General features: G+C 39.6%; 2 protein-coding genes across 2 annotated transcripts; both read right to left on the reverse strand.

The window, feature by feature from the left end:
- Positions 1–400: 400 nt before the first annotated feature.
- Positions 401–3,181, reverse strand: LOC104960519 (regulator of nonsense transcripts 3A-like). Its single transcript, XM_010788600.1, has 9 exons — positions 3,010–3,181; positions 2,196–2,302; positions 1,958–2,064; positions 1,633–1,731; positions 1,349–1,459; positions 1,193–1,248; positions 949–1,107; positions 696–829; positions 401–436 (listed from the first exon to the last, which is right to left on the reverse strand). The coding sequence occupies exons 1-9, from the start codon at positions 3,148–3,150 to the stop codon at positions 412–414; spliced, it is 939 nt and encodes a 312-aa protein (XP_010786902.1). The 5' UTR covers positions 3,151–3,181; the 3' UTR covers positions 401–411.
- A 2,022-nt stretch (positions 3,182–5,203) lies between these two features.
- cdc16 (cell division cycle 16 homolog (S. cerevisiae)) lies at positions 5,204–14,132 on the reverse strand. The gene is made up of 18 exons (XM_010788601.1): positions 13,941–14,132; positions 13,698–13,752; positions 12,715–12,812; positions 12,543–12,581; positions 12,287–12,427; positions 11,538–11,697; positions 11,315–11,409; positions 10,895–11,028; positions 10,347–10,426; positions 10,180–10,229; positions 10,027–10,100; positions 9,777–9,902; positions 8,716–8,868; positions 8,237–8,300; positions 8,060–8,121; positions 6,984–7,119; positions 6,188–6,278; positions 5,204–5,976 (listed from the first exon to the last, which is right to left on the reverse strand). The coding sequence occupies exons 1-18, from the start codon at positions 13,986–13,988 to the stop codon at positions 5,723–5,725; spliced, it is 1,860 nt and encodes a 619-aa protein (XP_010786903.1). The 5' UTR covers positions 13,989–14,132; the 3' UTR covers positions 5,204–5,722.
- Positions 14,133–15,431: the final 1,299 nt, after the last annotated feature.

Consider the following 15,431-nt stretch of genomic DNA (forward strand, 5'->3'; position numbering starts at 1 on the left):
GAAGTCTATCTCTCAGCCTTCAAACTAACCACTTCTGCTTTTGGTCGAGAAGTTAATTTGCATTGCTTGACGTGACTGAACTTGGACCGTAGAATGAAATAGTGTGTTCTTGTTTTATGGAAATGTACACACACACACACACACACACACACACACACACACACACACACACACATACCATGTATATATCACTTCAGGGGACATTACATTGACCTATATGCATTTCCTGGAGACTTATCCTAACCTTAACCATAACCAACATGTGCCTAACCCTAACCCTTACCCTTAACCTAACCCTAATCCTAAACCTAACCAAGTCTTCACCCTAAAATTAATGATTCCCCTCATGGGGACCCTCCAATTTGTCCCCATAATGGAAGCGAGTCCCCACACGTGACTGTGTAAACATATTTAGGTCCCCACAAGTATAGTAATGCTAGGCCACACACACACACACACACACACATACATACACACACACATACACACACACACCACTTTATATAATTGTTACACAAACACAGCTGTTTTGCTCAGAATTCTTGGTTACACTTTACAGTAAGGTGTATGATGATTTTTTCTACCTTAAAATAAAGATATAGAGAGGTTGTATTCAGGGGTTTAACAACACAAATATTAAGTGGTAACACATTTTTAATAGGGGGAATCTCAGACTGTGCCCAAACAATCCTTACTTTTCTTTGGGGTCCTTTGACTTCATTTGTCCTCCGGCTTTCTCCCATTTGCATCTGTCTGTCTCCCCAATGTCACTTTTGTCCTTCATCCGGTCTGAATCCACGTCATCGTCCCTGTCACTCTTCTTAAGGAGCTACATATGGATATAATACAGGAAAACCTTCATAAATACACCAATAACGTTGCCGGTATACTCCAAACAGCAAGGAAAGACAGGTATCAAAACGGTTTATTTTCATGATGAAGCATTACCTTGATTTTAATGTCTTTATCAGACAGCTTCCTCTGCTTCTCTGCCTCTTTCCGTTTGCGTCTCTCTTCCTCTCTTCGCTTTCTCTTTTCCTCCTCCCTTTGCCGTTTCTTTTCGAGCTCTCTTCTCCTCCGCTCCTCTCTCTTCTCCTCTCTTATTCTCTGTTGGAACATATTTGACACATTAGAGAAGAACAAAGAAATGTGTAGGTCATCAGTTTCAATATAAGCATTTTTCATTTCTTACCTGTTTCTCAATTTTCTTATTTTTGATGTATTCCAACAGCGGTGTAGTCCGTTTGGCTGAAGTCAATACAAGGGATAATGATGAAGATTAGTTCACTGAGGTCCAGTATCTTTCTGACTTGTACATACCTGAATCTTAGTAAATGTGGTACTGTACCTATGAGCTCTCTGGTCTTGGCCTCTATCTCTCCCAGCAGAGTCTCAGGGTTGGCCATAGACTTCTCCTCATCACAGGAGTAATTCTCTAAGAACCGCCTATATTCTGGGTCTGAGGGAGTGTAAGATCCACAATGAGAATGTCATATTCAAAGATTCAAGAATTGATTTTCACTATGTTATAAATCCATGCATTAATATTATAATAAAACGCTGAATATAATGTCTACTGCTCTGTATATCAGGGCATGTTTTAATGATGGATCAAGCTTTTTATTTCTCTACCTTCTTCAATGCTTCCAGTTTTGGCATCCTTCTTTTTTAGCTTCTTCTTTGAGATTTTCTGAAAGGGGGCAAACTCCACCACTGCAGGGTACTCTTGTCCTGGGTAAATATTGAAATAAAAGGCAGCTCGTCATTTAACGGACCAGCAATCAAATAGTAACGATGGCAACAAAAGCTCTTACGCCATCTCTCGGCCCTTAACATTTAGCCTGTAGCTGTAAAACAAACACATCTTTGTTTTGATTTCATTTAGCAGAATATCTCGCCCTATGTGCTGCGCTTAATGGCCACCAAAGTGTTACAGAGTTCAAACAAAGCTAAATACCCTTGTTGTCAATGAAGACGTAGCCATCAAATCGGTCCCTGAACAGAAGGATATCTTCCGGGATTTTAAAATTAATATATGCTCTGGAGAACAAGTGGGGATAGAGACTGTTGAAAAAGAGAAAGACAAAGAAGGTGAAGTCATATATTATCATGTAAAGGGCAAAGGCAACACGTTTTGTTATCCTATGCACAAGTTTGGTCTAAGGTATTTGTTGTTAGGAAAAAATCATGATTACCTTTGGTCAGCTGGAAAGAACTCAAAATAGTCGTAGGATGGAAGGGGACTGAGCTGTTCCTCTAGCTGGTCCTTTGACAGGTTTGGTGGAAGCCTTCGAATCACGACCTGTAATCAAGTGTAGGTTGCAGCATTTTAAAAACTGAACTCGGACATACTGCTGCTTTATTATTCACCATTATTTTAAACAGTGTGTTTTGGAAGTGCAATACTGAACTTCATGAATACCCTTATCGCTCTGACCTATTGATGTGCCAGCAATAACAAACTCATGCTTGTATGTATGTTGACCATAGATGTTGACATGTATTATTCTAACCACCTGAATATTATTTTGAATTCTAATGGTGATACCAAAATTCAAGAGATACTAAGTGTCCTGAAACAGAATAACATGTAACACTCAAATGCACACAGAAAATTATGCACGGAAAATAGTAGGCCAATTTACAGCATAGCCTAATACATACTAAAGAAATTATTGCTATATTCAGCATTATGAGATTTACACTGCACCTTCGCAACTCTAAACTAAGCAGAACGTATGGATTTGAGAGTCAATAACAGCGATAACAAGACGTACAATGTTGTGTTATAGACCATAGCTTATCTCGCCAGTGTTTACATTATATAAAGTCTGAGAGGATTGTGAATTGTACTATGATATGATATTATAGGTCTAGCTGACAGGTTGGGAGTGTAGTCCTTCCTCCTCCTGTCGCTGTCCACGGTGCTGAAAGGATCCCACCTCCCTCCATTTCTGTTTTCCACACAGCGTAAACAATGCGACACATCGCAAACGCTCGGCTACCCACCTTGGTAAAAACCTCTTTCTTCTCTTCTTTCTGCTTCAGGTTTCCAGGAATGTTTTCCTGCTCTCTTGGGATGTCTCTAAATTGTATCTCCACGACGCTTTTCTCCTTGCCCACGGTCATTTGGTCCTTTTCAGACCTCATTTCTCTCCATCTCCCTCTCGCCCGTGTAAAGCCGCTGTGTTCTCGCGAGAGTGTAGAAATATCGCGAGTGCGGCGAGTCAGCTTTTATATTATGTTCTGACCTGTCTGTGGCCATATAGCTGCTAGGATAACCACACATACATGCAACACAATTAGCACAAGTTGGGTTTGGGGACAAGAGTAATATTTGTGTCAATGTATAGGTCTCATAAAGAAAACCGTCTATTTATGAATAATGTTTATCATATTGATGGATAATAACCACAAGTTATTGCAAGTAGGCCTATCACTTCTTTAAAGCTGGTTGGTGGGGATGGTTTTATCACTTTACATGCTAGCTTTAAAGTCTTATCTTTACGTGTGATATCGTCTACAAATTTCAATCTAAATGAAATAAATAAAAACTAAAACAGTAAAATAGCCTACATGTAAGGGAGTACATTGTTTCATTTACAATCTAAGTAAAAGTAAAGTCAATGTAGAGTTGGCCGAATATTAATGTAAAGTAAGCCTGGAAGTATAAGCATATGATAATTATGTTACTTTCCACCACTATCTACAAATTTCATAACCACTATCTACAAAGTTCATAACCTATGGAAATATTAGCATTGTAAAAAGCTACATGTTCATTTCAATCAAATCAAGCACCAAGGACACCACGTTTTGCTCATAACATTTTTTTAAATACAAAAATCTTTTACTTTAGAACAGTTTAAATGTAAAAAAAAAAAAAAATCAGCTATCAGATTATTGTTACATTACCTCCGCTGCATATCTGAATACAAGCTGATAGGTTTATAATACACGACACAAGTAGAACTGGTTTTATCTTAATTTAATGTCCAAGAGTCACTGTAGGTCGGAGCAGGCACCGTGCAGCTCCGGGGTCTGGCAGCGGGGCTTCACGCTGATCGGACCAGCAGAGAGCGAGCTGCCCGGGGGGGAAGAGCCCCAGCACTCAGGGGTGGAAGAAAGGCTGACAGACTGCGCGTGGACACTTCGACAGGGAACTGAGGGACACCAACAAAGTTTAACAAAATATCTTTACAAATGGAAAAATGGGACGTTAATTTGTCAAAGTACATTTGGAGCAAACAGTCCCCCCCCTTGAGCCCACTGAAGACAACATCTGGACCAGTAGCCTAACTCCGAGCATGGTGCACATCTTTGTCACCTGTTCAAGGGAATTGGTTTTATAAACTCACCACTGAGGTAAATTTGCCTGCCATTGCTGGTTTCCAAACCCAGCCGAGGTCTCTCTGGTGTGGACACGGAGCTCTGCAGGCTGGGGACGAAGGTGGAGCAGGTGTCCAGGTCCTGGCACACCTTTTCTTGGCTGTAAATGACGGCCGATTTAGAGGGAGTACAGCCCATCTCTCCTGAAATTACTACAGAAGCTCTCCATTGGGATAATGTCCGGGAGGCAAACAGAATAGCATTGTATTTAACCTGTTAATGTCAAGGGAGGGATGGAGGGGAGTTGTGAGGGACCCTGACCCCTCCTCTAAACCGGAGCATTACATTAGGGAGGATGGTCTGTCTACACGTTTCTCTGCAGTGCTAGGCAGTAATGGGGACATTCTGTTTCACATTTTATAACTTTTCTTTCAGCAAAGTAGTCGTATCATAAATGTATTCAATGCCTAACAATTGTCAATTATATTCTGCAATTGTTTAACTCTATAACTAATAACTATGTTTTATGCAGGCAAATATCATGAAAAGGAACTCGGCATCTACATCATGACATTTACACAAGTACAAAAAATCCCACTAGAAAAATCATAATCTTGTTTTTTAAGAACAATTGAAACATTTAGTGGCAACTCATTCAATCAGACACTACAGATGTAACCCACGGTATCATAATGAAGATGTTGTCATTATGACGGTAGGTAGACAATTATTAATTTCCCAACATTATTGGTATAACATGCTTTCTGTAAGTTTGACAAATCACCCACTTTTTCTGTTCAACACAAAACACAGATACACTTAAATCTATTAAGAAGATAAAGGCATGGTTTATTTTAAGAATGACCAATAATCGTTTTCACCAAAAAGTGCTTGTTTTCAGCTGGCTCTTTATTCAACTTGGAAATCCACAGGTTAAGCAACATGTAGGGTCCTGCCATAGGCAGTAATAAGTGACTTTTAGTCTTTTAGATTCGATGTGAGGAGTTTGGCTGCGTTTGCTCTTTTCAATCAAGTGTCAGAGGCCACATGTTCCCAGTGTCTTCAGTCTTCACTCAACCCCGTAACCAAGGCACATGTTAATCCCCCTTTAAAGTGCATCCTAGCAAATGTATTATGGTCTACGGCAGGTGCTGTATAACAATTCAGCTACTTCTACTCATTCCCATTATGTTCACATAGGGATGTTCTATCCGCTTTTATCACCATATTAATGCACAAGAGGGGGAATCCACAGGAAACCTTTGGTGGAGGACAGGCGCCAAGGTTTACATTTCATAGTTGTCCTTGGGTTTGAATTTGATAGTTGTCCTTGGGTTTGAATGTGTACCTATAAGAACCTGTTGCTAAAACAGCTCCTCCTGGCAGGATGAGATCACGTGCTGGTGTCTGACAATGTTTCTAACATCACGTCGCTCTCGTACATGTCGCACTCGAGGGTTAAAGAGAGTTGCAGCGGTGTCTCCAGCATCATCTTGTCCTGATTTGACAGTGGCGTTTCCAAGGACATGCTACTGGGTCCTTCTGATCTCGGAGTAGCGAGGTTATCACCAGACTCCGACGTGTTCAGCATCTTCATCAGCGATGGAAAGTTCAAGTTGCTTCGCACCTTGTCATTGATGTCTGTGCCTTCGTGGAAACAAATAACAACACATTGTTTTACAGACCTAACCTTTCTGCAGGTGTTTCAGAACAGATATTTGCATATTTTCAATGAACGAAGAATGTTGCCTATAAAAACCCATGGGATAAGTTGCTGAACAATTTAACTTGGACTTAAATTAAAAATGTTCAAAGATAAAACAACCTGACACTGTAAGGCAGTGTAGCTGTATCCTACCTAAATAGGCATCTGTGTCACCAATGTACATCTCAATACAATGGCCGAGCATCGTCACAGAGAAAGTGTCGTCCCTTTTCAGTCCAAGTGCCTGCACAGAAAGAAACCAAAACCCTTTAAGCATTTGGTACATAAATATAACGGTTTCTTCCAACTAGTTACATTACTGACAGAGGTATTCGCCTACCAACCAGTCATGTTGCAGTTTGGATGTCATGTCTTTCCAAAATGCCATCCCATTTTATTCCATCACACATTTGTGTGCATTGTTCAAATGAGCACTTGCATTTTTCAGTTATGGCCACACAATTCTTTTATGAGGTCACGGTAGCCTTGACCTTTGACCACCATATCTAATTAGTTATTTATTTGACAATTATTCCAAATAGAAGAAATTCCTTCCAGATGTTCTTTATATATGGAGCATGAGAATGAGATGGATGGACAATCCAAAAACATCATAAAAAACAACAAAATATGTCTATTCTGGCTTTATTTTCATTTAAACTTTGTAAAGTTGGAGTTTATTTAATCTGCACTTGCAATGTTTATTTAAGTGATATTAAAGCTGACCTTGTGTTTGTTTGTGTTTACAAAAGAAAGCTCGCTATTCAACACATTGACCTTTAACGACACTCCACTATGCCTCATTCATAAGTTCTGTTTCTATGGCAACTCCTTATATCAAACCTCAACTGACAACCATCCTCTATTTAGGCAGTGTTTTAAATACACATTGCTGAAGGTTTTAAGTGGGAAATAAAATCCATAAAGACTGGAGAAAAAGGCACTTTACCGTATGAAAGTAGTCGATAGCGCTCTCGAAGTCTCCCATAAGGCTGTGCACGTATCCTATGGCAGAGTAGGTGGAGGCGTGCTGAGGGATTAACACCAGCGCCTGGCGGTGGTACTCCAGCGCCCGCTCGTACTTTCTACACAAACCGCACAATATACAGATTCCACATCAACAGATTCAACAGAAAATCATGTTTGCGTACATATCACAAAGTACATTTAACCAAATATTATATTTAAACTCCATCATTACGTTTTCCAGGAGAACATATAGTGAGGAAATGTCAACAGATACAGCTTGATGATAAACAGGTTCTGTATGCCATCTAGAGACAAAAATGTAATCGCATCAGCTATAAAAAAAAAATATATTTGTACATTTCAACCTACAAACTACTGTAGTTATTATCCTTTTGAAAAACATAATGAGAACTCTTCATCTGCTAAATCTAATAAAACAATGGTGGCCAAAGGGAGCAGCACAACAATAATATATTTCTGTTTCTAAACATCTAGATTCTTTGAGTTGATATTTATCTTCAGTAATAACTGCAACACAACATTTTCACACAGCACATGTGCAGCTGTGGTTAGCATATGACGAACGGAAATTGAATAACACCATGGATGTGGCGCACCAACAACCTATGTAAGGCATTCCCTTTGTGAGGATGAAACCCTCCTTATAAAACCTATCCCAACCTTTCAAAACAAACACTTGTGTGGCCCACATTCTGCAAGCCTCTTATGTCCATTGAGTGGTGCCTATGCATAATTTATTAAAGGGTCTTTTCATGAATTTTAAATGAGGGTCCTACCTACACTGAATGATTGCGATAGAACATATCTGAAAATAATTTGTAGGAAGAAGGTAAAGGAGATAAGCAAGGGAGAAATGCACACTCTGCAATCTTCTTTGCCAATCCTCGAGATAAAATGATCCTCCATACTAGTGCGAAAGCGGATGTGCACACTCAAAGAAGTTGAAATCCATAATTCCATAAAAAAAAATTCAAAGCTAAAAGTGTAAACAACCCAGCATTTTGTCAAAAAATAAAAAAAGGGCTCCATACTTACTTCAATTTCCGACACACATGACCCAAGTTGTTTAAAAGAGGCTCCCATTTGTCCACAGTGACCTTAGATTTAAAGACAAATAGTAAAAGAGGCAAACATTATTTTCTAATGTAGAACTGCAATGTTTTCAAGCCCTTGTAATTTATATGTTTCTAATTTTAATAAATGAGCAGTTACCTCATTCCCTATGGCCTTGATCTTCTCCATCGCATCAAGAAACAACCTCTCTGCTGTCTTCCAGCTAAAAACAGATGTGAAAAACAGTCTTTCAAATAAATAAAAACAATCAATGTGTGTATGAATAATATCAGGTGCGTTATCAGGTATTTAAATGTGTGTACAGTATATCCTAGCTAAAAAGTGTCAGTACCTTAAAAAGGAAAATAAAATTACAAATATTTGAGATCAGATTCTGCAAATATATCCGTCTTGGAAATGTTTGCTTCCACCCCAATTTAATAAAGGTGAATGGAATTTAGTTTGCAACCACATTTCAAAACCAGACAATTCAACCTAAGATGATATGCAAGTTTATTGAGGTCATATGAAAAATGTTATAGAAGTCCTTTGTGATCTGGCTCTTTCATTGCTGCCAATAATGCTACCTTTGTCAAACTGAAGGCCTACGTGTTATTGTTTGTGGCTGCATGACTCACTCTCCATTCTGAAAGGCAACCACTGCCACCTCGTGTATGACGAACGGGTCCTCAGGAGCGATACTGAGAGCCTGGCTGAAGAAACGCTCCGCCAGCTTGGAGTTGTTGGTCAGACCGTACTCCAGGCCGATGTAAAGCAAGGGTAGGTGACACCTGCATGAGAGAGAGCCAGACACATTAAACAAGACCAGATGCATTCCTATTTTATTGTTTAGTGAAAGTAAATTGAGAAGTAGCAACAATTAGTTAAAGCTATATATTTCTAACGGCACATTTAGAACAGATGAGCTGTTGCTGAGCGATGGGCTGCATCCGACACTGTTGGATGTTTTTTTCAAGGTGAAGTTAACTTTAAGGGGACCTATCATGCAAAATGCACTTTTTGATGTCTTTTATACATAACTATGTGTCCCCGGTCTGTCAGGGAACTCACGCAGCGTCAGAAAATAAAACCCTCTCTTTTCCTCCGTACACAAATCTCTAAAAATGGGGCTACAACGGAGCTGATCCAGATTTGCGTCCGATATGACGTAATGTCGGAAATGTGGACCCACGGCCCTATCAGAAACGTTGCTATCAGAAACAATGCCCCGACTGTTTTGGACGTAATAGGTCGGTGTTTACATTAGCATCGCTAACACTCAGAGCTAACCTGTACTGCACAGAGCATGTGTGTGAAGAAGCAGGAAATAAAAAGGAACTCACCTTGTGGTATAACCGGCAAGAGAGAGAAAGCCTTTGAGCTCCATACTGTTTCAGAAATAATCCTTGATAATCCATGATATGGCGTTTCATCACTGCAGTATCTAGTTTAGACAGTAGCTGCCGAGTCCCACATGTATATATCTGAGACCTATGCTATTGCCTAAAAATAGCATGATAGGTGACCTTTAATTGTCTTAGTGTGTGCCTGCTCTTCAACACAGACAAAAATAATTCAGCTTTTCATAACTTTTCAAACGACATCATATGCTTGACTCCATTGACGCTCATTTATGTGATATGGGCTTTCCTAGCATAATAAAAAAAAGAAATGTATTTATAAAGCCCAATATGCTTACCCTTTCATCAGCTGTGCAGCAGTGAAGTAGGCGGCCATGGCTTGGTCATGCTCACTCTCCACTGCAAATGAATGGCCATAGGCGATCCATGCAGGACCATACGTCCTCTCCAGCGTGGTGGCTTTACTATAGGAGACATACCATACCCAATTTATTTTTTGATTTATATATATATCTGCACTTTAACATTAACAGCCTGCAATGCTGTCTCAAACAGGAATGACTTCCTTTTCAGTGTTTTAATGCATACCTGAGGTACCGGCGAGCATGTTCGTTTTTATGGCCGACCATGAGATAGTAGCACCCGACAGCAAACCAGGATACCTAATAAGGATTTGGTTATTAAATACTGGAAATGATATCAAAAGGAACAGATGTGTGGTGATGTGGCTGCAACACTTACTGGGTTGTTGGGATACAAGTCTACAAGTTTGTGTGAGAGGTAAAACAACTCTGCGGGAAAGAAAACGCAAAAAAGCTTGAAACTGATCAATTAACTATTATACAGCCAGATGGTGCAATAACTAAACATTCTTTATGCAAGAAGCAAGGAGAGATATATATTTATACCATTTGATTTTCCAAGCTCCACAAGAGTTCCTATGTGGACTGGTAAACAGTTGGCATGGAACGGGTCTTTAACCATCACCCTGAAATACAAAAAGAGAGCTTCATGATGGGATTGTTAACCTTATTGTATTTCACAATGTTGTACTGCGCACAAAGGGCATCATGTATAACCTATTTTGATTTGACTGTTAAAATACAACTCTTTACAAAGATGCTCCTTAAATTAGGCTGCACACTGTAGAGCTGTGAATTATTCTCATTGTGTGACGTTACAATATTTGATGTGGTTATATTGAATGGGTAGGCCCCACATTTTCGCAGGAACTTACTATGGATCGCTTAATTACACTTCGCTAACGTTTTATCCAAAGCGATGAATAACAAGTGAAAGGGGAGACAGACTAAATGGCCTGATTCGAGCCTGGGTCTTGGAACTAAGTCCCTATACATGGGCCGCCGCACTACTAGGTGAGCTATGCTTCGGCTACATTATTTTCAGTCAACATGCAAAGATCAGCAACAAACAGAGTAAACCTGAAGACACTTACGTTGATGTGAGTTTGTAGCACATCTTGAAATCACAGTTATAATAATGCCTCTCAGCAAGAGACACCACTACATCCAAGTTGTCCTGAAGACCATTGACCATCTTTGGCACCACCATATCACTGGGCTTGTTATACTGCAATGGGAAGAAGGAGAGCACGTGTGTTTAATTATGCATGTGTGCGCAAGGTGGGTGCAGGGTCTAGATGGGAGGACGTGGAAAAGGAAATAAAGCAAGGTCAAGAATGAGATGAATGGAAGGGGGTAGGACGAATGCATTGCAATGAACATTAATGTGTTTTTGTATTTTCTTAAGATGAATTAAAAATAAGAAAAATACATATCTGCCTTTTGCTATAATTAATGAATCATCACAGGTGATATAAAATAATACACAAAAAACTGAATGCAGAGCCCCCTACCTTCTTTAACTTATTCTCAAATAGGAAGTGTAACAGCTCCTCCTCTTCCTCAGTGCATTGTTGACTCAGAGGAAGTGAGTCAAGGAAGTCTTTCTCTATTGAAAAAATAACAACACATTTCTCATATACCGTCGTTTTACAAGTTATTGCAATGATAACAAATGGCACATATTGGTAGAAGTTGAATATGTCTGTGCACACGCTGGCCACAGATCTGCCTCACCTTCCTGAGCGGTCAACATGTGGTGGGACGTTAAAAGGTCAAAGGCTTCAAAGCAGTACACATCCAGTTTCAAGGCCTCTTTGTAGCTGGAGGTGGCCAGTGGTCTGTTGTCCATGGCATCATAGATTTTACCCCGGAGGAGGCTGATGGAGCTGCTGATCTGAAATATTAGAGGAAAAACATGGATAAGAGAAAGAGTCTTTTGTAAATGTTTATAAAATAACTCATAGCTGTATATAGTTTTAAAGCTCCAACAACTCCATAGCATTACCAAGGCTGGGATGAGGCAGTGATTCTCATTTAATAACATGGAGGGTATATCTTGCCAACATTATGTCACATAACTTGCATGCTAAAAATGACATGTGCTGCACTTCAGTGTAGTTGTAATGATTTCACATGCCCTCATCTAGAGCAAGACCTCGTAAAAAAATCTGATGTTGAACTGAAAAAGCAATTATATCACAAGTGGCTATTTATTATATCACCAGCTGTGGCTGGAGTGTTTGTGGAATAAACATGGCTATAGTGTCAACCCAGTCAAAGAGATGAACTGACAGAGTATAGCTACATAAATGCACTAACAGATTTAAACGGTATTAGAAAAAGACAAGAGGTGATGAAAAATAATTCGGAGGATTATGATTCGATCCTGCAACACTGACAAACAAAACCCAAGTCCAAAATGTATAATCTAATTGGACATCCAGGCTGCATTCAATACATGTTTCGTTCAGGATGAGACTTACAGAGGCAGGGGACATGTCCCAGTCCTTGGCTGACTCTGTTGTCCCGCTGTCCTCTTTCATGCTCCTGTCCAGCAGCCTCTTACTAGCCAGCTCCTCTGCGTCCAGGATATCCAAGGCCTGCTGGAACTCTTTGGCAGCATACTAGACAAAACAGTCAGATACTATGAAGCATGGAAAATACCTAGGCTTCTCTGAGTTGTATAATGCAATGTAGAAGAAGGCTGAGAACTTAAACATCTACTTTTCAGGTACTTACATGGCATCTAGCAGCAAGATACTGACAAGCTCCGTACAACTGTTTAAGAGAAGACAAATGTTGTTTCAGACAAGGGACTGAACTGGGTACAATCCTCCATATGTTGATTTGTGTATTTAATATTAAACGTATCCCTAACTCATTGAGAAAGAACACACATAACCCACATTACCTTGTCAAGTTTTCGAGATCGGAGGGCATGGGAGGCTCTGTGGTACTGTGAGGTCAAGTAAAGGCACTGAGCTAGCCTGTAGATATCCTGGGGATCCTCTGGAGGAGGTACAAAGAGGCAGGGTATTACATTTCTGATAGTATAGTCATCCCTGACACCAAAACATCAGAGACATTGTCAAACTAGCTTGTGACAATGAAAGCAAAACAGTAATGATGTCTCTATAAACCGCTAGTCTTATTAACAGTGGTGTAAAGTAACTAAGTACAATTACTCAAGTACACTACTAGTACAATATTGAGATACTTTTTCTTTACTTGAGGATTTCAATGTTTTGCTACTTCGTATTTCTGCCCCATTATAATCAAGAGGTAAATCGTGTACTTTTAAACCCACTACATTGTGTATAACTTTAGTTGGGAGTTTTTTTGGGATTAATTATGTTTATATATTCAACACTTAAATAAGACTTTAATCACACCTAGAATAAATCCACAAGCTAGCCTGCAAAGTAATTAAAACTAGCTTTAATAAACACATTAATGCATGAATAAATATGTAAAACATAAAATATATATTATTAGAAAATGGGTCAATCTGCATAATGTTCGCTATTACTTTCGGAATTTAAGTATATTTTGATGCTAATACTTTTGTACATGAGTAACATTTGCAATACAATACTTTTAACATAGTACTACTACACTCTTCTACTTCTACTCAAGTACAAGATATGATAAGTACTTATTCCACCTCGGCTTCATCACTGACAGGCTACACCAAAATCATCACAGCCGTTGACAAGCAACTGTATTATCTGCCATTAATATACAGTCTTTTTACCGCTCGTTACAATTACAGGAAAACAGGAATAATGTCTTTATAAACCGCTAGTCTTATTAGCATTGTAACTTTAGCTGACAAATCGGTAGGTTAAGTCTGCTATGCTTGCTAGTCACACAGCAATAACTGCACTTACTTACCGTGAGACAGGGACGCTATCTTGTCGGCCCAAAACAGAGCACTTTGATACTGTTGCTGTAAACAAACACACAACAAAAAAGGCAACAGTTACTCAAATATATGTTGCTGTGTTTAGCCGGGTGATAGCTAAAGTTAGCCAGGCAGTCCAGCTATGAATGTTCGTTCCTATTGACGCCAGGTTTGCTCTCAAGCTAGCACTTAGCTAGCAACACAGAAAGTCAGAAATACATGATAATTCTTACCTGATCAATGTACGCCCGAACTCGCTTTCGGAGTCTGTCGAGATTCATTTTGATTTTCCTTTTTATTGCTCTGACTTTTACAAGTGTGTCATTCTAAGAGAGAATAACGCAGTGTACAAAACTATGAACAAAACAGTTCGTACTAGCTTGCTAGCTGCTTAAAATCAAATAATCAAATCCGCGGCTTCTTTCTGCAAAATGTGTCCCGCAAAATGGTGCCGTGAGGAAACTCATACTGGATAGACAGTTCCACTCTTTGAGTGGCGAAGTCACGCCCATCTACTTCCGGTCCATGGGACCTTATTTCGGAAAAATTATGTATTGAAGAACACTTATATTTCGATCCCGTTTAAATTGTGCCACGAAATACACATGATGTTTGTCAATCTTAAAAAATAATTTCCATGTAAAAAAAGTCACAGTTTGTCGTAAAACTGTTGAAATATAAGACTATGAAAAATACGCAACTAGAAAGACTACACATCCCAGAGTCGCGTAAGTGATGTCATAATTGTTTTCCTCAGCTAAATATAAGAGATAGCTAAGATATGATAACTTTAACAAGATGCCTGTGTGCTTAGTACCAGGCTGTAATAATACCAGCAACCGGTCTTGCTCGTTATTTCGCTTCCCGTCTGATGAAAGGACCAGGAGTGGCTGGCTGGACCAAGTTAGCTAACTAGCTAGTAGCAAGCACGTTAGTTAGCATTACAGTCTTAGCCTTGTCATTTGTATTAGCCTTAACATGAAGTAACTTCAAGTAACCCAAAATGTTAACCGTTAAGAGTAGTATATTATATTCGCGAACCCTTTGAAGAGTACTGTCACACCGGTGTGATCATTCTAAAATACACCATTTAAGCCCGGGGGAGAAATGCTAACGCTACATTAGCATCGGCGATATTTGTACTTCATGCTATCTGCACAAATGGTTGACATTAAACATTAAAAAGAACAGGTAGTTCAGAGAGAATCAAAGGAAGGAAGGCAGGCAGGCAGCTTTGCATGACATTCTTCTGCACGTGTTTCATTGTGTTGATAGTGAGGGTAGTCAATCATTTTTTTGACAAGACAGTAGTGACGGCCATCTTGGTGAAGTGTGTTGTTTCCACTGGGTCCGTCTGCGCCGCACTGCGCCAAAGTTTTGGTCTAGCTAACTTTAAAACATTAATATGTAGTTATTAGTTACCTTCCACTCCACAAACTGCAGCGACTAAAAACCAGGCCTTGTCCTTTCTGATGTTATCCTTGTAGTAAGCATTGGTTACATCATATAAAATAGTGTGTTTTTCCACTTCCATGATGAAAATCTCGTCGTCCATTGTGCGTATCGTAGTGGAGGTGTTGTGATGAAGGAGGGGGGTCTGCTAAATTAGTATATGTGGGGGATGGGCCTGGCCCGGATACTCACCTGCGAGGGGGGGGCTGCCTGCCCGACCGTACGTTACGGCTGCGCCGCGGCAAAAATAGAATTCATCCTAATTTTAGAAA

This window comes from Notothenia coriiceps, unplaced genomic scaffold (genome assembly GCF_000735185.1).
Source record: "Notothenia coriiceps isolate Sejong01 unplaced genomic scaffold, NC01 NC01_scaffold00031885, whole genome shotgun sequence".
Classification (NCBI taxonomy): domain Eukaryota; kingdom Metazoa; phylum Chordata; class Actinopteri; order Perciformes; family Nototheniidae; genus Notothenia; species Notothenia coriiceps.

Excerpts from the sequence above, each read along its gene's own strand:
- LOC104960519 (XM_010788600.1), bottom strand. The coding sequence starts at position 3,150 with ATGAGGTCTGAAAAGGACCAAATGACCGTGGGCAAGGAGAAAAGCGTC. Across the intron at positions 2,303-3,009 it reads AGAAAGAGGTTTTTACCAAG|GTCGTGATTCGAAGGCTTCC; the intron begins GTGGGTAGCCGA and ends ACTTGATTACAG. Across the intron at positions 830-948 it reads ATAAAGACATTAAAATCAAG|CTCCTTAAGAAGAGTGACAG; the intron begins GTAATGCTTCAT and ends ATCCATATGTAG.
- cdc16 (XM_010788601.1), bottom strand. The coding sequence starts at position 13,988 with ATGAATCTCGACAGACTCCGAAAGCGAGTTCGGGCGTACATTGATCAG. Across the intron at positions 13,753-13,940 it reads TTCGGGCGTACATTGATCAG|CAACAGTATCAAAGTGCTCT; the intron begins GTAAGAATTATC and ends GTTTGTTTACAG. Across the intron at positions 11,410-11,537 it reads CATGTTGACCGCTCAGGAAG|AGAAAGACTTCCTTGACTCA; the intron begins GTGAGGCAGATC and ends TTTTTTCAATAG.